This window comes from Zeus faber (genome assembly GCF_960531495.2).
Source record: "Zeus faber genome assembly, chromosome: 5".
NCBI classification, from domain to species: Eukaryota; Metazoa; Chordata; class Actinopteri; order Zeiformes; family Zeidae; genus Zeus; species Zeus faber.
Window position 1 is genome coordinate 34568053 of NC_137192.1, and position 20736 is coordinate 34588788.

Below are 20736 nucleotides of genomic sequence, written 5' to 3' on the forward strand. Positions count from 1 at the left end.
AATAAAGGTTATTTTATTATATATTTATGCTGTTTATTAAAATGATTGTGATGATTAATGATGATTTTCACAATTGGTGTGAACACTTAGATAGTTGCTTAACTGTCTTCCAAACACTTTTCTTTGTCTTCCCACACTCCCACTCTAGGTCCATGTGTGTGCAGGGTGGTGCATGCCCGCGCAGGGTGGTGCATGCCTGCCATGGTTCAGGTACAGCCCACAGAGCAGAGACGGCTGCTGATGTGTCTGCGTCGCCCTCCTGCTGCAGCTGCTTATTTCAGGCCTGGACTGATCATTGCCTCCTCTCCGCCTTCAACCACTTCCCTTCGCAGGTGCCGCGTTGGCCACATTACTTACTTTCTGGGTGACATTGCCACCAGGCAGGTGATGGGCGTGGCCCTTGTGGTTGGACAGAGTTCTGCACTCTGCTCAGAGGGCCTGGAGGCTCCAGCAGCAGCGAGGTGCATTCAATAATGCAAATGTTTTTCTTGGGAGACCGGATTTAATTTGAGTCCACTTTGAGCTGTGGCCTGAAGTGTGTATACGCGGGACGCGGGACACGGGGAACAAATGATTCCGGCAACATTATAATGCTGCTGAGTTACGCCTGGTGCGGCTGACAACGGCGGTTTTAGTACACAGCCGGTGCATCGGATCACCGCCGCCCTTCACAGGGCTTTGGTAAATAAGTGTTTGGCTGTCTCGAACCCTCAGCTGCTACCCGGAAATATTGATAAACTAAGTGGATTACCTGACGCAATCATTTTGTCAGGCACGGATCGCTGCCACGTTCTGTCCCGGCCGCTCTTCTCCTCCCACACCTTGACCGTCCTGCATCCTAAGGCCTCTTCTTCTACTTTCCACCCTCCCCACGGTACAAGCGACACCCTTCGATACACACTTAAGAACACATAACACGAAGCTGAGAGACACCTTGCTTGGTGTCCGGGTGGCTACGGCCCCACCCCTGGGAACATAGCGTGTACTGTCATACAGTAAACAAAGTACATCTGGCGAGGTTTCCTGCATTTATATCAAACCATCATACATAAAAAAACACAGTCACACCCATTTAATAATTAGAACAGAGTTCAATCTGTAAACATTTATATAATTACAGACAAACGGTTTACACAGGAAGTCATCTTTCCAGTTGTGATATATTAGTATTAACTATTAAACGCCTGACATGATTCAGTTTAAGAAACATTATTGTTGCTCCACCCCTTGGATTCCAACCCCCGTCATGCAGATAGCGACAGACTAGACGGCACCAGGCATCAACCGTACTCTGAAGAGCGGGTGGCGACATCTTGACCCCTACGGCGGCCCCCCATCAAACCCTCCATCAAACCGGGCTTCCGTCCTTTGGAGGAGGAGCCACGGTCTTGCTTTCCCTGTCCGTGTCACTCGGGGGGGAGGCGTCCGCTGGGCCTGAGCTCGGTGCCGCGTCCACAGCATCCACCTTAACGCCGCCTTCCGACAGCGGTTCTACCGCTGCACCGTCGCTCTTTTCTGGAAGGTCAGCGCCGTCCAAAGACAGTGGCACCACCGCCTCTCCTACGCTTTGGCCCTCGTTATTTATTTTGCCGTCAAGGACCGGAGCGATCGCCTCCTCGGCCTTGGGGGCCTCGGTGAGAGGCAGGAGGAAACCCATTTTACTGGCTGCTGCTGCTGCTGCTGCTGCTCCACTCGGCGCGGTCGGAGCGCTCTTCCCTTCCACGGCTTCCCCGCCCTCTCCATGAAGCCAATCCATCTTCTGGAGGTGCTGCTTGACGGCGTCATCCACCCGAGCGTCAATCATGGCCTCCGTCAGGACGCCGTCTTCAGAGGAGTACGCCGCAGCCTGTGGGAATAAGGAAGGGCAGGAGCAGCATGTTCAATCACAAACTTGTTTTGACATCCGCTGACGCTGACCCAAGCACCCCCCCCACCCCACGACAGCTTCCCGTGACAGGGTGATGATCTTACGACCGGTCCGGGGAACACGCACCTGCCAGGCCACGCCCAGTTTGGAGATCTCTCTGCCAGACATGCCCTCCGCGCGCTTTGCGATGTCGGAGCACTTGAGGCCATAGTCAAACTGTGCCAGCTTCATCCTCCTGCAGAAACGAACCCCCCCCAAAAAACATCAACAGTGTTGTCTAGACAGGACATGAAATTAGAAACGGCTAAACTGCTTCCTGGTTGACTGGATTGCAGACTTTGAGCCGCATCGGAAGGATAAACCTGCGATACCTTGAACGGTAACTGGACTTCCATCTGCAGATATGTGGAAACTGGTTCCTCCCATTAATGAACAGCCCAGTGTCGACCACCTTCCTCCTACTGCTGCGTTCAAGCTTTTATCAAAGGAAATGTTTGTTTTAAAGTCTGGACCTTTGCATTGTGCTTCATGCGGGTCAGCGTTGGAAGGACCGCTCCAGCACGGCCGCACAGCAGGCCGTCACTGGGCCCCGACTCCTAGATCTGATCTTCATCCTCACCCTCCCTTACGCTGAGGCAATGAGGGTACATCTACAAAGAGCCCAAATCGGAAGCAGCATGTGCGCACACGGGTTGTTTTGCGTCTTACTCTGCACACAAACGTGTGCATAAACAGATTTACGCTTACATGCAAAATCTTTTGTTTGCAAGTTGATGTAAATAAACACCTGACTCCCAACCTTATCTCATCATGCGTCTCAGTGTGAAATGGCTCGGTTGAGGGCCCATTCCAACACCTAAACTAATGTGTGTGTGTTCTAGGGCGGTGAGAGGCGGAGCTAGGGCGCAGACGCACGCAGCGGCTGGCAGCAGTTGGTCCGTTCAACTTTATGTGGTCTTGTGAAGTTTGCCGTGGTCCGTGTTGACGTGGAGCCTCCACTCCACGCCGCTTTCTTAAACGCTGTCATTGTTCATTCGCACAGATTGGACGGCGCTTTCCACAGTCCGTGGGTGGCGCGGGCGTGGCACCCGAACTGCACCTGAACCCAACAAGATCCAGTTCCCCGGCGGACTCTCTGCTCAACCCCAACAGCCCCGCGGGTCCTCAGAAGGGGGAAGTGGCCACTGGGAACATTAAAACGTGGTCGGAGGAAGCCGCATTGACAATGGCAGGCTGCCTGGACGGCCCGGCCCCGGGGGGAGGTCGCTGACTCCTCTGATGAGCTCACAGGCGTCATCAGTTCCTGGATATCGACGATGAGGTCGTTGTCGTTCCTGTGAGGTCAGTTTAGCTCCACCCCGGCGGTAAACCACGGGTGAGCAGACACCTTCAAGGCTTTGTAAATGAGAAGAAACGGGCTTTTGAAATGGGGAATCTTCCTGAGCTCATGTCTGTACAAAAAGGAGCTCAAACAGGAAACTGGGAGGCCCACGCTACGCCACAAACAAAACATCCAAGACAAACTAAGTAGTAATAATTTGGGCCCGACGGGCCTGCGACAGGATCAGGACTGTGGTTGGTCTGACAATGTTAACAAAAGAGTGACAACAGAGAGTTCGCTTCAGATCCGGTTCTGGCACGAGAGCTTCATAGGCTTTACTCCAGATTTGACGTGCATGACTTTAGCAATGAAACAGCTATTTAAAAAAAATACAAATAAATAATAATAATAAAAACAAATACATTGAAATCCAGTCAGCTGGTCACTCCTTTTAATGTTCACACCGTTAACGTGAACTTTTAAACATTGTAAAACCAGAACAGGTCCTGGCCCTGATAAAAAATAAATATCTAAGATCAGTCTAAGGATCTGTGCATTGATTTTAGACGTTCTCACCCCTCTCCTGTCATTACGGTGATTGATGGCCAGAACAGGGAGATAGTGGAGTCCTACAAGTACTTTGGAACTATACTAGTCAATAAGACTGACATTTCAGAGTAATACTGACGTGGTGTGCAAGAAAGGCCAGCAGCGTCGCTGTAGGACCCTGCTGACAATGTTTCATCCGTCTTTTATTGTGTCCGTGCTCCCCCTTCTCCTTTATCTGCCTGGCATCAATCTCTCAAGGTCAAACGCAAAATTGTGCTCAAGCTCTGCAGGATATTTACAACCAACAGTTACATAAGAAAACAGAATCCATCCTGTCTGATTGTCCCCATCCTCTCCGTCAACAGTTTCTGTTTCTGCCGTCCGCTGCCCTCCTCAGACCTCCACTGGCTCAAACCAACAGACACAAACACTCCTTAATGCCCTCTGCCACCTCCCCCCTGAACTCGAGGAGGGAAAGGTACTTATTTGCTTTATGTTTTAACTTATTGGTTTTTGTTTTTTTTAATCTTAATTGACTGAGCATTTTTACTGCGTATTTATGTTTTTGGCCTCTGTGTTGTATTTACTGTATGTGCACTAAATGTATCCGCCCCACAACCAATTGCCCCACAGGGGACAAATAAATTGAATAAGTTATTGACTGATCGCTTGATTGATCGGTACTCACTGTCGCCCCCCGGTGGCAGGTTCCAGCACATATCTGTCAAAGTAGAGTCGCACCAGCCTCTCGCTCTCCTCAGGACCGGGCAGAGCGAAGTTGACTATTTCATCAATACGGTCGTTGATGGCCCAGTCAAACTGCTCTGGTTGGTTACTGGCCAGCACCATCATGAACCTGCAGGGAACATGAAGACAGATGATTAGGGGCAGGGTAGTACTGGTCAAATGGAACTCCATGGGTGGTGGTGGTGAGGAGATTTAGGGTTGGTGTAGTCAACCGATTGCAAATGTCTTATAGAATATTTACTTGTTGCTCTGTTCTCCGGTACGATACAGGAATGCATTCAATGTGGCTCGGAGGTCTTCACTGATCTTCTCCTATAAAACAAAAACACAGCAAACGATAAAATAAACATTTGAAGAGTATTTGTGCACAAATGTAAAAGAAAAAAAAAAGAGATCTGGATAAAGAAGAGCGAGACTTACAGTGGATCGCTTGCGAAGGAATGCATCGGCTTCATCAACAAAGAGCAGCAGTCTGCACAGGGAAAGGGAACAGATAACATAACATTAGAAATATTTTGATAATGCATTTATTATAAACATATAATGCATGTCCATTTTGATATCATCTATGAATGTTTTTTTTTTTTTTTTTTTTTTTTTTTAACTGTTCTTACCCGCGGCGACTCGTGTTTGCCCAGTCAAAAACTTTGTGCATTGCAGTCACACCATCACGACCCATGGGTGCCACATCGCCACCTGTCATGATTGCGTAGTCCATCCCAGAGTGCATTGCCAGCTTCTACTCAACACATTAACAAAACATCTTTTTATTTAAGCAGCTAGATGCACTCAAGTTAATGTCATTGACCTTTCCCTATGATGTGATTCCTTGTGCTTACCTTGGCAAAAAGAGTTTTCCCGGTGCCTGGGGGGCCATACATGAGAATATTCCTGTAAAGCCCACGGTTCTGCCGTGTATTTCTAGTTGCTATGGCAATGTCGCGCACACGCTCCTCTAGGGTAGGCTGAGAGGAGAAAAATACATCACGTTTTAAATGTGGTTGAATATGAACAGTGAAATGGCACGAAACACGTCTTTAAAAGTTTTGCGGCAAAACACTTACATTGAGCACAACTCCCTCGAGGGCATCCTGAGGTTTGCTCTTCAGCCTTTTTGCCATCTGAGGGGGAGCAGGAGGACGGTCGCTCGTTCAATTATAACCAGTCATTGAGCTACAACGTGCGTCATTAACTAAGCGTCACGCATTCAGTCCAAAACTGCGTATTGATGACTAGTGATCAAAACCGTCGCCAAACCTTGACGGGATGTTTGATGGCCTCGCCGACCGTGATGCGGGACGTCTCTCTGACCAGGGAGGGTTTTCCCAGCCTGGCCTCGATGTAGCGTCCAGCCACCGCCGTCGCGTTCCGGGCGGAGTACACGCCCACCGCCAGGAGCGTCAGCCCTGCGACCTGGTGGCGCGAGGGAGCAAGGCCAGCGGCAGTCAGAGACCTGGCGGCATATTCGCCACCGGAAGGACTCGGGCAGGGAATACAAGTCAGTAAATGAAGTGGGAGAAAAACAAAGACACGGATAAACTCCTCCACCGCTTTCCTCCGTACAGGACCGGTCGTCAGAGCTAAAACAGGAAGAGTCACTTCCTGGCGTTCAGCGTCTTCACACTATACGACACAAAGCGAACGGCTGTTTGTGGGGGGGGGGGTTTGAGCATCTCACCGTGGCTGTGACTTTGTCCCAGTCCGAAACAAAAGCCCTGAAGCCCTCTCCAAACACAGCGCCTGCGGTCCTGAGATCAGACAAGTGTGCTTTTCAGCTGCTGGACATATGCTGCACCAACTGTACAAATACCTCAAATGTGCAAATATTGTTTGCATTTGCCAAGTGTGCATCAATGTTACGTCACACTCTTTACTTGTAAGGATGCAAGCTCAGCTCTGTTCAATATACACCAGACAACAACAACAGAAGAGATTGTGCGAATGCAAACCCATCCCATATATACACCGGTCAACACTAGACCGTGACCATGACAGCGACTTACTTGATGGACTCCAGGACAGTCTGCCGGTGCTCTGCCGCCTTCAGTCGGATCTGCTCGCGGATGATGTCGGCGTTCTCCCGCTCCACACGGGCTCGCGCTTTGGACTCTGCCTCTATGCGCAGCAGCTCGTTCTTGTGCCGCAGCTCCATCTCGTGCTCTATCGTGGCTAAAAATCACAGAGAGAGAGAGAGAGAGAGCGGCCGTTTCAGAATAAATGAGACCCGCCCGGAGACGCCTACCCACGGATCCCGCCGCCAGTTCTCTGATTTGTGTGTGCGCCGGCGGTGGTGGTGAATCAGTTACCTTTCCTCATGGCTTCTTGCTTCTGCACCGACTCCTCCTGCTTGCGAAGGTTCTCCTCATTCAAGGCTTGCTGCGGAGAAATGCGTTTTAAGTTTTTATTCACTTTGGTAAACAATGTTATGTTGCATTTCAACAATGCAGGAGATTACCTCACCTGTTGCCTGAGCTGGTCCTCGTAGCGCTGCCGGGCCAGCTTGTCCTGATACTGAGCCCTCTGTGATGGCACAGAAATGGACACGTAAACAACAACAACCACCACCGGACTGATGTCATTCGTTGCTCCGGTCCGTCGCGGCACCGGGGCTACATTAGTGAAACCGTAGCATATGTTTGCAAGCCCCTCGCTGTGGTGCCTTCTTACCGCCTGATGCTGCTTGGTCTCCTCATTCAGCGTTTTCCTCCGTTCCTCTCCTTGAGTGCGTATCTGATCTCCTTTGAGCTGCTCCACCGCCGCCTCATACTCCTAATGGGGGAAATCAACCTGTGTCTTCAAGCGCTTGATGGCATTTTTTATTTTATTGTTTTATTTAATAATGTCTTACAGGACAAGATTGTTTTGATACTGGTTGCATGGAGGGAGCCTTTATTAACAGATTGTCATCGACGTGTCTACCTCTGGCCCATTTAACGCAATGAGCCCGCGGGTAGTGCTTCGTGTTACCTTCATTTTACTTTGATGCTCCATCTGGACCGTCTGCTCCTGCATGCGAGCCAGATCCAGGGCGTCTTTGGCATGGTCTGCATGGAAACATCGCACCACAAAAACGGCATCATTATAAAAGCGTTTCGTAGCGACGCCCGTTCAGTGCATCGCGCAGTCTGCCCCTTCCCCTTCCTTTGAAGAGCCCTTGGGGGGGCGTGACCTTTGACCCGGTCCCCTTGGCTGAAGGTGAGCGACAGAGTCAAAGCGGCGGCCACGCGTTGAGCCCGCGCCGACGAACGGACGCGAATGGAAGCGAATAAACGCGAGCGGCCGCGCGGCCACGCTTTCAGCCCCCCCACCCCGCACCCCGCACCCCGCACCGGGGCCAACTCACGGGACTTGTCGAGGTCCTTGGCCGCCTGTGCAGCTCGCTCCAGCCCGGTCGGGTCGAAATTGCTCCATTTGTCCTTGGGTTTATCTCCGCCGCCGCCGGAGCCTCCGGCCGGCGGGGGAGGGGGTGGAGGCGGAACCGGGCCGGAGGGGGGAGGCGCGGGCTGCCCCTTGTTGAGACCGAACAGCCAGGACATGTTGGGGGGTCGGTGTGTCGGACGCTGCCTGCCTGGAACCGGTGTGGAGCCCGGGGGTCAGAGCTGACGGGGCCGCTTCCTCCACACGCGTGTCACGCCGCCGCCATCTGCGCATCCGCACGGGGCCGCAGCACGGCACCCTCCTGCAACGGCGGCTCCCATTGGCTGTCGACAAAGAAGCGGCGTCTTCATTGGTTGTTGCGACGGCTGACGACCGGCCAAAAGTCGTTTGTAGCTCCGCCCCCAGGAGCTACGGTGGCCGCGGAGGAAACGCGCGGCAGTAGACTGGCGCTTTAACCTTGGTTGCGTCGTGGTTCTTTCACCGTTGGCTGCATGAACTACAATCGATCTATGATCCACTGAACTTTACACCGAACTTTCTGTTGAATGCTGTGGCTACCCACACGGCCTTTTCAGCCGGATCTATAGGAAGCAATTATTAGAGGTGGTGTACATTGGGAAATGTACAATGCCTAAATGGTCCTATTTAAATGATCACATTAAATCAAAGCATTGATGTATAACAACTCACATCAAATATTTAAATGTTTCAATAAATACAACAAGCAATTGAATAATGAAACATGACAATTTATTTCATTACCACACATCACGGATACATTTTTTGCCAAAACCACAAGTAAATACAAATATTTACATAAACACAAAGGACGTTACAAAAACAGTTGACGATATCTATGTTTGACATCACGAGTAAACCCTGAATGTCTCCCAAGTATCAAATTATTCCAAAACAAGTTGCGCATAAAGGGTCATGGTGGTATAATAACTTATCCATTATAGATTCTCAAACCATGACTTTCTGCCGTAGTGGGTGGGTCTCTTGTGAAGCATTCTGTTTTACCAGTGAAAAGGAAACCTTTGGGTGACAAGCGAAGTGCTTGTCTGAGATAAAAGACAGGGACATAATCTGGTTCAGCTATGGACCCATAATTGCTATACTTGATGCCATTTACCGCCAGCTTGTACTACAGCAATGTAACCCGACATTCATATTTCCAAAAAAAATGTTGTCCCTTACATTGGCAATAATATTTATTGGCCAGACTGACCATTTTGCTTTTAAGGTTGTAGTTTTCCTACCACTTTCAGTAATGCATTGTGCATTATCTCACCTCAATAAAAGGAGTAACATTGCAAAAACAAAGGAATAGTTTAAGGAGAAACTAGTACACAGGCTGTGTGGCACGATGGTTTGAGACAATTCTTGAACAAAAAATACGCCGGATTGCTTCACTTGTAATAAAAAAAAAACCTTGTACGATTGAGGGAAAGACATTATATTCCTCCTATTTCTGTAGCTAAAATGGCATTTTCCTGTGGAGGTACTCTCTGTTTCAGGGATGAATGTATAAATGACAGGAGTAACACGATAGTGACCTTTACAGTTCATTTTGTGGAAACACTGGCTGAAAGGTGAAGGACGGATTTATTTGGTCTAGTTTAGCTGTGGTTTACATCTCCACAACAGCAGGTCATTACTGCCTGCACTGCATAGCAAGTAGGAGTCCATAACTACAACAGATGAATTACTGTATAACCACAACACGGGAGAAAACCCCTGCAGGCTCTTTGCCATCGCCCAGTGCCGCACGGAATCCTTCCTCTCGCCGTGCCTGAGCCAGCTTCGCAAGTGAGAGGAATGACCGAGGTTCTGTGATGGCCAGGTCACTGAGAATACGACGGTTGACTTGAACGCTACTCTGTAAGGAGAGAGAGAAAAAAAAAAAGGAGTATTGGTCGCAGGTGCAGTAACAGCATGCACTGAGCATAAAGAGCAACAGTAGATGTCTTATAATGTATTGCATGTTGTGATATTCACAGGTATCTAACATTAAACTGTATGAACTTGAACAGCACTATTAGTTGGGTTAATGATTGCTGATATGAAGACACTAACCTTCATTAAATTGTGAATCAGGGCTGGGTACTTCATGTTATGCTCTCTCGATGCCGCTGCGATGCGTGAAATCCAGAGCTGTGGAATCAGAGGAAATCAGGCAGACGATGATGATCATAGAATCATAGATTACGAGACAATAAACATTATTTTCCGTCTTTACTGTGACTAAATTCACAACGCTGTCCTGGGTGGTGGTCTACCTGGTCCAGCTGGGCAACCACGGCAGCTAGATTTGTTAAGACCTGGACTACAAATAAAAGGTGACAAATAAGGATTATACCTCTTCTTACATCCATCCACACATACTAGAGGTTAAATGAGATTAGTTTATAGATTCGTGAAACCTCTGCATTTTTTGTGAAACACAATCAAAATAGAAAACAAGTTTTATTTCCTCTGCTGCGCATTGTCTTTACCAGTGTTAATTATTGGTTATTTCACATCGTTGTCCAAATACAGACACACAGCGGGTTCCCCATGAAGGTGACTCATGGTGCCGCATACGAAATCCTCGGAGATTCGCCCACGGACACGGGGCTGTGATTCAACACCACCCGCGTGCTTTTCGGAGAGAAATAACTCCACGCAGAAAAAAATAAAAAGGAAAAAAAACCCAAAAAAGCTCCACCCGGACACTCACCGCTCGCATGTTGCGTTTCTTGAGCTTCCGCCCTTTGGTGGCGTAGACGAACGCCCTCCTCACGGCTCGCACCGCCAGGCTGTAGCACCTGTTCTTCCTGCCTCGGAAATGCTGTTGGGATTAAAAACGTTGTTGTTGTTGTTGTTGTTGTTGTTGTTGTTGTTTTAAATGAGTGACCCCCCTTCACCCACGGGACGCGGTTCAAATAATAATCCAACCGCGTGTTAAACGGGATTGGATCACGCACCCCCGCCGGTTACCGTGTTTACTACTTCGATCCACGGGCCTTACCCGGGCGTGTTTGAGGAGTTCCTGGATCTTCCAGTATCGATCCGGGCCCCGGCTCCTGATCCAGCACGACAGCGTTAAAAACACCATTTTCCGTGGGATTTGGTTTTGCGAACGGCGTCCACCGTCTTCCCGCCCGGGCCCCCGCTTGAGGAGACTGCGTTAACCGAGTGACCTCAACCCGCCGCGGCGCTGCTCCGGTGTCTCACGCCGCGAGCCGACCGGTGTCAGCGGAGTGCCGGGTTCGTTCGTTTCGCCGCACGGGAGCGCCCGAGCGGCCCCGCTTGAACGCACGAACGATCGAACGAACCCGCGAGGCCGCGTCACACTCTGCTTGCCGGGTGACGTCGCCGTGGGTGCGTTTGGTTTCGTACCTTTAACACCGCGCTTCAATCCGGTGTTCGACCGATTGCATCTCGATTTGGGGATGTTGTTATTTAGCTTCGCTTTTCTTGGTTTATTTTTCTGATTCGGTTTATTTGTTTGTCGTTCTTCCTACTTTGCTTTGCGCGGTTTTCGCAGTTTGCCCTTAAACGTTTCGCTGCACCGGGAATCTTAAAAAAAAAAAAACACCGGGAGATTCCGGTGAACTATTGAAACGCACACATCCGGTAGCCGTCACAGCCGAGGTGCATTGTGGGGTATCAAGAGACCTTACGTCAGAACTAAAACTCCAAAATGGCGGCGGCAGCGTTGACGTCCTTGAGCCGCTGCGGCGTCTTGGCTCTGCGCTCACCCGGCGGCCTGGTGGTATGTACGCCCGGCGTGACTCTAATCCACGCGAGGGGACGGGTTCCGTGTCACTGTTTATCGGGGAGAGGTTGACACGAGGCAGCGGCGTTTTATGTCGCACGGCTCCCTCCCTCGCGTCCCCCGGCCACGGCCACGGCGACGGAGTGTTTACGGAAATCGGGTCGACGTCAAAGTAACCGGCTCGGCCAATACCGTCTACATCAAATATCACGATATCTTTTGGGCGAATTCCTCGGTATCGATACTTTTTACTATTTTGGGGGCGTGACTGCACAGTATATGTACAGATTATTTATATATATATATATATATATATATATATATATATATATATATATATATATATATATATGCCAACCTGCACAAGTCCTACTGTTGACAGTGTGAATTGTTGATACAGAGCTTTATTCCCAATCTTTAGATGTATTGTATGTTTTTTTTTTTTTTATTGTATAATACATTTTTATTTATTTTCTAGGCTTATGTTACATTGTCTTAATACACAAAAACCTTCAAAACTCAAAAAGGGGATCCCTTTAGAAATCTCTGCCTATTCGTCCGTGCCAGGGCCGCTCCCTGCTAACGTGTGCGTGTGCACATGCATTTATTCCAACACCTGCGCCATCAGAGTGTCGTTGCCCTGCCTGAACCACAACGAGCGTCAGAACAAACACATTCATTCCTTTAAAAGTTCTGCTGCGCTCTGTGAACGTTTTGCACGCGGGCGACTTAGGCTCAGCCGCACGTACGCGGGTCCAGTTGTGCAGAAAAGGTGGCCGGGCATGTCTGTGATGGTGGTGGTGGTTTGTGGTTTGTGGTGGTAGTGGAAAAGGTGTCCTGATCCGTCTCCCCTTCGCCCCGCAGGCTGTGCGCTACGCTCAGACGGCAGCGGCTCCGGCCACGCAGCCCAGAATAAAGAAGTTCCAGGTGTACCGATGGGACCCCGACACTCCGGGAGACAAGCCCCGCATGCAGACCTATGACATCGACCTCAACACGTATGTGAACCTCTCGGGGCTTCCGGTCAGACGCTTTGTAGACGCGGGCCCCGCGGTTCTTCTTACTGCGGCTGTTCAAGCTACGTTTTGGCGTTTACGACAGTTAGGATTGTGTTTTCTGTTTGTTTGGGTCTCTCCCGCCTTCTCTGATGAATGCCTGGGTTCAGGTATCTATTCCCAAGGCAGTGACTAAGCACTTGAAGATTGAGAGCACTATTAATGGACCGCAAATAGCCTTCAGGTGGATTTACGGTGGATAGCTCCGGCACGTGGGCTCTTGGTGATTCCTACATCCCCATCGCTCCCTCTGATAATCCCCCTCCCGCCTCCCTCACCAACGGGGCTCAAGCCGCTAGTGATCATTAGCGATCATTTTATTGCACACTGAAGACGTACTAAGTATCCGTGTTCTTTATTAAAACAGTTGTGGCCCGATGGTTCTGGACGCCCTCATTAAGATTAAGAATGAGATGGACTCCACGCTGACGTTCCGGCGTTCCTGCAGGGAAGGTAAGTGAGAACACGGTGGCTGCTTCCCTAGCGACGAGACGGCGACCACCGCACACATCATGGGCGTACAAACAAAAAAGAAACGCCGCTGCACACCTTCCTGGTTAAATCCCCCCTCAAAGCTTTCCACCGGCACCTTTCCAGTGCTCAGTTTCAGAAGACTTCCATTTGTCAGGAATGTGTTCTCCCAAAACCTGGGACAGGTTTGCGTGTGAATTTGATAAAACCTGTGACTGGGCATTGGGCGTTGTCTCAAGTTTGGAACACAGTAGGAAGCCTTAGAACATATTCAGACATCAGTAGAAGCCCTCGCCATCCTGCAAACCAGGCTGGGATGAGAGACGGGTCTGTCAAAATGTGGGAAATTTCATAAAAATAAAAAAAAAACTTTATCAAAATTATAATGAAGCGAGTGACTAATCGAAGAGTAAAGTACAAATATGACACCTTTCAGTCATTCAACAAGAACAGGGCCTCAAATCCCTGCTGTTTCATGAAATTAGTGCCTTAATGTTTGTATTAACGTTTGTTTTAATGTTTTAATCGCAGGTATTTGTGGATCTTGTGCAATGAACATAAATGGGGGCAACACACTTGCCTGTCTGAACAAGATTGATACAAACACGAGCAAAACAACAAAGATCTACCCCCTGCCACACATGTACGTGGTCAAGGATCTGGTGCCTGTGAGTATTGACAATTAGTTCTAATAGTTATAATTATAATATCCTCATTTGTATTTGACTCACTGATCCTGTCGTTGATCGCTCACTGGGAGTCTCTCAGCGATACACTAGTCGCGGTGGAAGTGAACATGCAGAAGCATCCTTCATTTCCAAAAACACTGTGACAGAATGCACCACAGAGCTCCACCCCCCACGTGTTCCAAACCACTCAATTATGATTGAACGCCCAAAAAAAAAAAACCCCAAAAGATCCAGAGTCTTGCTTTGACAGCGGATGTGTCTTTGCAGGACATGAGCAACTTCTACGCCCAGTACAAGTCCATCGAGCCCTATCTGAAGAAGAAGGACGAGACCAACGAGGGGAAGGAGCAGTACCTGCAGTCTGTCGAGGACAGACAGAAACTGGTAAACAACCCTCGCTGCACCCCCAGTCAAACACACCCGCTCTTGAGTCTCCCCCTCCCCCGCCTGAACGAGAAACCCTCCCTCCCCCCAGGACGGGCTGTACGAGTGCATCCTGTGTGCCTGCTGCAGCACCAGCTGTCCCAGCTACTGGTGGAACGGGGACAAGTACCTGGGGCCCGCTGTCCTCATGCAGGTAGGCGCCCGAGTCCGCTCACCTGCCACGGCGCTGGCTTCGGGCGCGGAGACCCTGACGTCCTCTGTGTGCCCCCCCCCCCCCCAGGCATACCGCTGGATGATTGACTCGCGGGACGACTTCACGGAGGAGCGCCTGTCCAAGCTGCAGGACCCCTTCTCCCTCTACCGCTGTCACACCATCATGAACTGCACCAAGACCTGCCCCAAGGTGAGCCCCGCCCCGCTCTGGCGCGCGGTCGCTGCTTCTAGTTTGGTGACGGCAGAAGCAACTGATGTGTTGAGGCAAAACATATAAATATGAAGGGAGCACGGCCGAGCGTGCGTGTTATACGAGATCACTGCTTGTTCTCATTCTTCCCCTCTCCTCCCTCTAGGGACTGAACCCTGGAAAGGCCATAGCCGAGATTAAAAAGATGATGGCCACGTACAAGGAGAAGAAGTCGGCTGTCGCTTAACCCCCCCCACCCCCTACAAATCTTCCCTAAATTATGTGTTGATTCAAATGCTTTGTGAGATCGGCTCCACACGCATCCCTGGTTCCACATTGTCATCGTCATCGTCGTCAGCGGCAGAAGGAATGAAGACATGAAATGGTTGAGGACTTATTCATACACACCTCTTGTACACGGGAGGGAGAGTGCTCATGGAAGTCTTTGATTTTTAAAACGAGAAGATATTTAATAATGACGTGTGTGTGTGTGGCTACGTATGTTGCCGTGTCCATTTCTCTCCTTGTGTCCGTTCTGATAAGTAAATATTTTGGACGCTGTGAAGATGGGATTGGAACCCGGGTCGCTGCCGGCGTCCTGCCTATTATTGTTTGCACCCTTATCCGGTTGAGCCACCAGGACGCCCCGGGAGTATTTAGCTTTACTGTCAAATAAATAGTAATAACGCTTGCAACTGTTTTCTGTGTTGTTGTTTTTTTTGGGGGTCGACTCTGACCAAACGCGCTTCCTCCCGGGCGGCAGCGCTGAGGTGGTGCGTTGCCATCGCAACCAGAAATGGCGACCGGCTTCCTCTAGGTGTCAGCCTGACTTGGTAGAATTACCCCCAAACCCGAAAGGTCCCTGAGGCGCCAACGTAATTAAACGCAAGGGACTCGACGTGTCCCGTCCCTCGACGATCCATCAGGCGCCCGAGCTCGAAACATGAAACCCCGCGGCCTCACCTGGCGGAGAGGGCAGCTGATGGGGTTCAAGTTGGTTCGGGTTAGAAGGAAGAAAAAACAAAAGGTCTCACCCTCTCCCGGGCTGCAACCCCCACCTCCGATCACATAAACTGCGCGGAGGTGGGATCACCAAAATACAACCATGTGTTTCACCACGAGGCGAACTCCCTTTTTTTTTTTAATTTAATTTTATTTATTTTATTTTATTCTTTTTACAACACCTATTATTTGTCAACAGTTATTGCAAACAGGTGGTGCTGCTCCGCGGCTCGGGCAGGTTTGGTTCGACGTGTGCCTGCTTTTGGGTCAGTCCTGGAACGGGGAGGAGACAAGCGGAGCGGGGTGGTCCGGCGGGGCTTCCACTGCGCTCAGTGGGCGCAGGAGCGTTGAGGCGGACAGTCGGAGCTCGGTGAGTCAACGTCAGGTAAGGAGCCGCCGTCGCCGCCGCTGCGCCGCCGCCGCGGCCGGATGCGGCGCAAAGGAAAAGTCTTTCGGGCCGGCGGAGGACTCGTCGTCGGGGGAGAGTTAGCGAAACCTCCGAGCGGGGCGGGGTTAAGGAAAGCGAGCGCGGGGAGGTCAGGGGTGGGGGGGCTTATTTGGGTCTGCGGCGGCGCGCGGTTGATTGTGCGCGTTCGGTTCGTGCGGAAGCGACGCGCGCGCGTCTGTCTCCACCGGGTGCGGGTGCGGGTGCGGGAGCCCCCCCAGTGGGAGGGACTGGGACTGTGCGTGGATCCCGGGCAGGGTTCACTGAGTCGGGGTCAGCGGGTGCACGTGGGCAGCGATGGGGAGAAATCCATCTTTTTTTCTTTTTTTAAACTTCATGCAAACAAAAAACACATTTTTGGAGAAGTCACGATAACAGTGACTGCTGCTTCCAAGCTGTGTGTGTGTGTGTGTGTGTGTGTGTGTGTGTGTGTGTGTGTGTGTGTGTGTGTGTGTGTGTGTGTGTGTGTGTAATGGTTCCCAGATGTGCGCTGCTCGAACCAGCGATGAACGACTGGCGAACGACTCGGTCGCGGCGAACGGGATCTTCCGCGGAGTCGGGGGTCGTGACTCACCCCCGACTCCGCGGAGTGGGAGTGATCACGGGGCTGCAAATCGAAGACACATTTGCACCGAAATAAATCACGTTGACGGAGCTCGACGATCCCCGTGATAATCCCGTTCCCGACCCGGGGCCAGCCGGACCCCCCCCCCCCCCCACCCCCCAAAAAACGGGCCGCATCGCCGCCGCCGCCACGCGCTGCTAGAACTTCCGAGCGGTCACGTGGGGCCACGAGCGACGGGCACGGGCACGCGCAAAGGGGGGGGGGGGTCGATGCACGTGCACTCCTTGTGGATGCGTCTCATTTTACCTTCATAATAATAATAATAATAATCATCATCATCATCATTCTTAAAAAATAATATTCATAATGCCAATGACGATAACAATGATCATGAAAATAATAAAATAAAAGCGAAAGCCTCTATTTATTTTTATACACAGTGATTATTTAGTTCTCACGTATACAGCATATTTTCTCTGTGTGTGTACGATTGGTTGAAAAGGCCAAATGTATTGCAATATTGGTAAACACCTCAAAACCAATAGTGTGATTGCTTCCTGAGTGGTCAACCTGCCATTTTGAGCAATGTCAAATCTAGCAACCGCCACTGAGCCCCTGCCATGGCCTTCTAATCCAGTGCATAGAACACGTTTTGCATATTCTTTAAATTTTGGGCTTTTGCTTTTTGCAGGTTTTTTTTTTTTTTCTCTTCTCGTTCTAATTGTCTGTACGACGATGCACCAAGACAAATTCCTCATACATGAAAATATACTTGGCCGAATAAACAGATTATGATTCTGATGTCATTTGGTCTTGGGAGTCAACCTGAGAGGTTCCCTGCTTATTCAAGGAGAGAGAGAGAGAGAGAGAGAGAGAGAGAGAGAGAGAGAGAGAGAGAGAGAGAGAGAGAGAGAGAGAGAGAGAGAGAGAGAGAGAGAGAGAGAGAGAGAGAGAGAGAGAGAGAGAGGGGGGATGGGGGTTGGAGGAAATGCCCAGAGAGGGCGACAGAAGGGAAACATGGGGAGAAAGAGGGGAGGGATGTGAGGTATGGCTGGAGGGGTTCAACCACTCTTTTCCTGGAATGCAGCCCTGAGTGTGTCTGCTGCCTGCAGCCCGTGCAGCAGGGGCTGAGTAGAAAAACAGATACAGTATGCTTTGGGGAAGACGGACGCACCACATTCTTATTGTCAAAGTTTCCCCCTCTCTCCCGTGTGGGGGCCAGTGGAAGGGAAGATGATGGGGTGGGGCGGGGGCGGGGGGTGCTGTCAAGGTGTTTGGAGGCAAGGGGGAAATCAGTGAGCTCAGTGGTAATGAGGAAGGGATGTGGCGTCGTCAGGGAATGACTTCCACGGCACCATTAAGGCTCCTCTGCAGCGCCGTGTTCCGCCGCCAAGTGCTGTTTGTGTAACGCTGTGCATCTTCCCCTCAGTGTCCAAGTCAGTCCACTTCCTGTAGTGACCATGAGAGTCCTCCTGCTACTCTGCTTGCCAGGTAACTGCTTCCCGTACAACCTTTATATATATATATATATATATATATATATATATATATATATATATATAGTGGGGGATTAAATGTTTGTAAACATTATTTGGCAAAACAATTGCCAACATGAACAACGGGCTTGTTTTTTTCCCCCCCCAAACACAAGCCCATCTTTGAATTTCTCACATTCATTTGACACTGCTGAATGAGGTATACTGTATGTCATAAATAGTCTGTCTGAAAATGTAGGAAAAACTCTCTCCAAATTTTCTTTCCTCGATAATTACCAACAGCTCTGCTGGTCGCCCAGGCCCAGTACCAGTTTCCTTTTTTTGGGTGAGTTACTTTTGAGAATATTGGCCTGAATGCTTCCAAGCCAGCGTTACATCATTGTTCCCCACATCTGGTCCCCATTCGCTCCAGTCCTCTGATGTGTCACCTTGCCGCGGGGACGTCTTTTCGGCCTTTCCTCGCTTTGCCACCCGAACATGCGACTGTTTTCTTGGTGTAAATAGCGCATTTTATCGCTAAGAAGACCCATGTTATTTATGAACAGCTTGGTTATGAGGTCATGCATTAAAGCCAAGAATCATTGCGCTGTTCCCATGTTCCCGTCCTTGGGCCAAGCAGGTGTTTATCTTGTGTGTGTTTTATGTGTGTGGGGGGCTGGTTAGGAGTAGAGCTGCAGCAATAAATTGCCTCACACTGTTTATCTCAGGAATACCCATTTCTTCTTCTTCTTCTTCTTTTTTTTTTTTTTGCAAAACCTTCGCTTCACAGAGGAATATGGGCTGGATTATTTTACAGGTACGGGCAAAACCTTTGATTGCATAAATGTGATTAAAACTTGGGGGAAAAAAAAATAAAAGTCTGACTTTCGTATTTACACCCCCCCCCCCTTCCCTTCCGCGCTCACTCGTAACGTTTCCTCTGTGTTTAGACAATTCTGATCCCGTTTCTGAGAATCAAGAGTCTCTGGCTGGAACCTACCAGCAGCAGGCTCGGCAGGAGCCTGCGGGCCACCAAGAGCGTTTAGGTATTTATTTACGCACACATTTTGCTATTATGTTCCGGGTTTATTTGAACTGGAGTGTGTAATATCTCGAACACACTTTTACCGGCCAGCATCTGACTATGCTTCCTTTATGCGTCTTAGAATCTGAGCTGGAGACGGAGCCGACAGAACCCGGACCTCTTGGTAAAAACGCAGGAGGCGGTGAAAGTAGTCCTCAATGATTTGATTCAGTTACGAGTCTCTGTGGTTGCCGCCGTTGGGTTGTTCTGGTCGGGCCCTCTTACCATGTGCTTCATTATATCTAGACTGCAGGGAGGAGCAGTACCCGTGCACGAGGCTGTACTCCGTGCACAAACCATGCAAGCAGTGCCTGAACAGTCTCTGCTTCTACAGGTACGGAGACCTCCGCGCGTCCGCCGCAGACTTTTTTTTTTTTCTCTCTCTCTTGTTCACGTCGCCCGCGCTGACGAGCTTCAATAACCCCGACCCCCCCCCCCCCCATTCTCTCACATTTAGTTTGCGGCGGGTGTATGTTATTAACAAGGAGGTCTGTGTGAGGACCGTGTGTGCACACGAAGAGCTGCTCAGAGGTAGGTTCGCCGAGCTGGTCTGTACGTTCTTATAATTATATTTATATATTTTATCATTTCTATTTTTATCCACATTTACGTAATCACATTCATTATTTTTAATTTTTTTCCCAGCGGACCTGTGCCGTGACCAGTTCTCCCGTTGTGGAGTAGCCGCAGTCAGCGGCCAGTGTGGATCGCTGGGAAGCAGCTGTGGAAAGAGCTGTGGCGGCTGCTGAGTGAACATGGGAGACCAGGGAACCGACCCGCCCAGATACTGCCACACCCCCCCCCCCCCCCACCACCCCACCCCACCTCTCTATACTCACACATCCCAAAATCCCACTCCCAACTGTCCCCCACCTCCTCCTCTCCTCCTCCTCTGAATATTCCTCCGCTCAACCTCTCTACTGTTTGTTTTAATCTTTACCTGTATACGTCAGACCAGTAGATGTGTGTGTGTATGGATAAATATACTCAAAGAAAGGTGATGATTGTATAATTCACTGGTGCTATAAATATAATATCACACTGGTGCTATCAACGTGGCACGCAATTAGAGATGCACATAAAACTGAGAAGTTTTTGTACCTTTTGGCATATTGTACTCCATTATTCATCTTTTTTTTTTCTTGTTGTCGTGTTTCTATTTTACTGTATTTGTACTGAAAAGCAGCCATCGCCATGACCAACCCAACAACTGTGGCCACCGTGCACGTTCAATACATGGCCATCCTTGATCCCATCGTCTAGTGGGAGGTGAAGTTCTTGGGATGTTTGCGGGAAGGTGCCGAGTGACCTCACATCCTGTACGGCTGCCACTTGGACCTGCGCTGAACAGCTGAGCGGCAGCGTACACGTCCATCCCACTGCGGCGGAAAAGGACTCTGAAAAAGCCTCTCACATGGCCTCTGTACTACTGCTTTGTAAAACCGTCACTATAAAGACCGAGAACAAAATAAACTTTTTTTTTTTTTACGACAACCACTCTGCAGTGTCATCTAATCACATAAAGCACCTCCGTCCGT

At 49.9% G+C, this 20736-nt stretch overlaps 4 protein-coding genes across 4 annotated transcripts; 2 read left to right on the top strand and 2 right to left on the bottom strand.

Annotated features, from left to right (window-relative positions):
* Positions 1-1015: 1015 nt before the first annotated feature.
* atad3 (ATPase family AAA domain containing 3) lies at positions 1016-8165 on the bottom strand. The gene is made up of 16 exons (XM_080000462.1): positions 7828-8165; positions 7452-7528; positions 7152-7253; positions 6945-7004; positions 6791-6860; positions 6488-6653; positions 6163-6232; positions 5742-5897; positions 5549-5605; positions 5324-5449; positions 5099-5223; positions 4905-4956; positions 4726-4796; positions 4426-4593; positions 1994-2102; positions 1016-1846 (listed from the first exon to the last, which is right to left on the bottom strand). Exons 1-16 carry the CDS (start codon positions 8018-8020, stop codon positions 1349-1351), a joined length of 2100 nt encoding a protein of 699 aa, XP_079856588.1. The 5' UTR covers positions 8021-8165; the 3' UTR covers positions 1016-1348.
* A 425-nt stretch (positions 8166-8590) lies between these two features.
* mrpl20 (mitochondrial ribosomal protein L20) lies at positions 8591-11109 on the bottom strand. Its single transcript, XM_080000468.1, has 4 exons — positions 10876-11109; positions 10585-10695; positions 9942-10019; positions 8591-9744 (listed from the first exon to the last, which is right to left on the bottom strand). The coding sequence occupies exons 1-4, from the start codon at positions 10960-10962 to the stop codon at positions 9571-9573; spliced, it is 450 nt and encodes a 149-aa protein (XP_079856594.1). The 5' UTR covers positions 10963-11109; the 3' UTR covers positions 8591-9570.
* A 379-nt stretch (positions 11110-11488) lies between these two features.
* sdhb (succinate dehydrogenase complex, subunit B, iron sulfur (Ip)) lies at positions 11489-15318 on the top strand. Its single transcript, XM_080000465.1, has 8 exons — positions 11489-11622; positions 12490-12623; positions 13048-13133; positions 13683-13819; positions 14108-14224; positions 14316-14417; positions 14505-14627; positions 14794-15318. Exons 1-8 carry the CDS (start codon positions 11551-11553, stop codon positions 14872-14874), a joined length of 852 nt encoding a protein of 283 aa, XP_079856591.1. The 5' UTR covers positions 11489-11550; the 3' UTR covers positions 14875-15318.
* Positions 15319-15923: 605 nt separating this feature from the next.
* mfap2 (microfibril associated protein 2) lies at positions 15924-20692 on the top strand. Its single transcript, XM_080001180.1, has 9 exons — positions 15924-16014; positions 18069-18130; positions 18418-18460; positions 18843-18931; positions 19065-19160; positions 19281-19322; positions 19445-19532; positions 19656-19729; positions 19844-20692. The coding sequence occupies exons 2-9, from the start codon at positions 18100-18102 to the stop codon at positions 19945-19947; spliced, it is 567 nt and encodes a 188-aa protein (XP_079857306.1). The 5' UTR covers positions 15924-16014; positions 18069-18099; the 3' UTR covers positions 19948-20692.
* Positions 20693-20736: the final 44 nt, after the last annotated feature.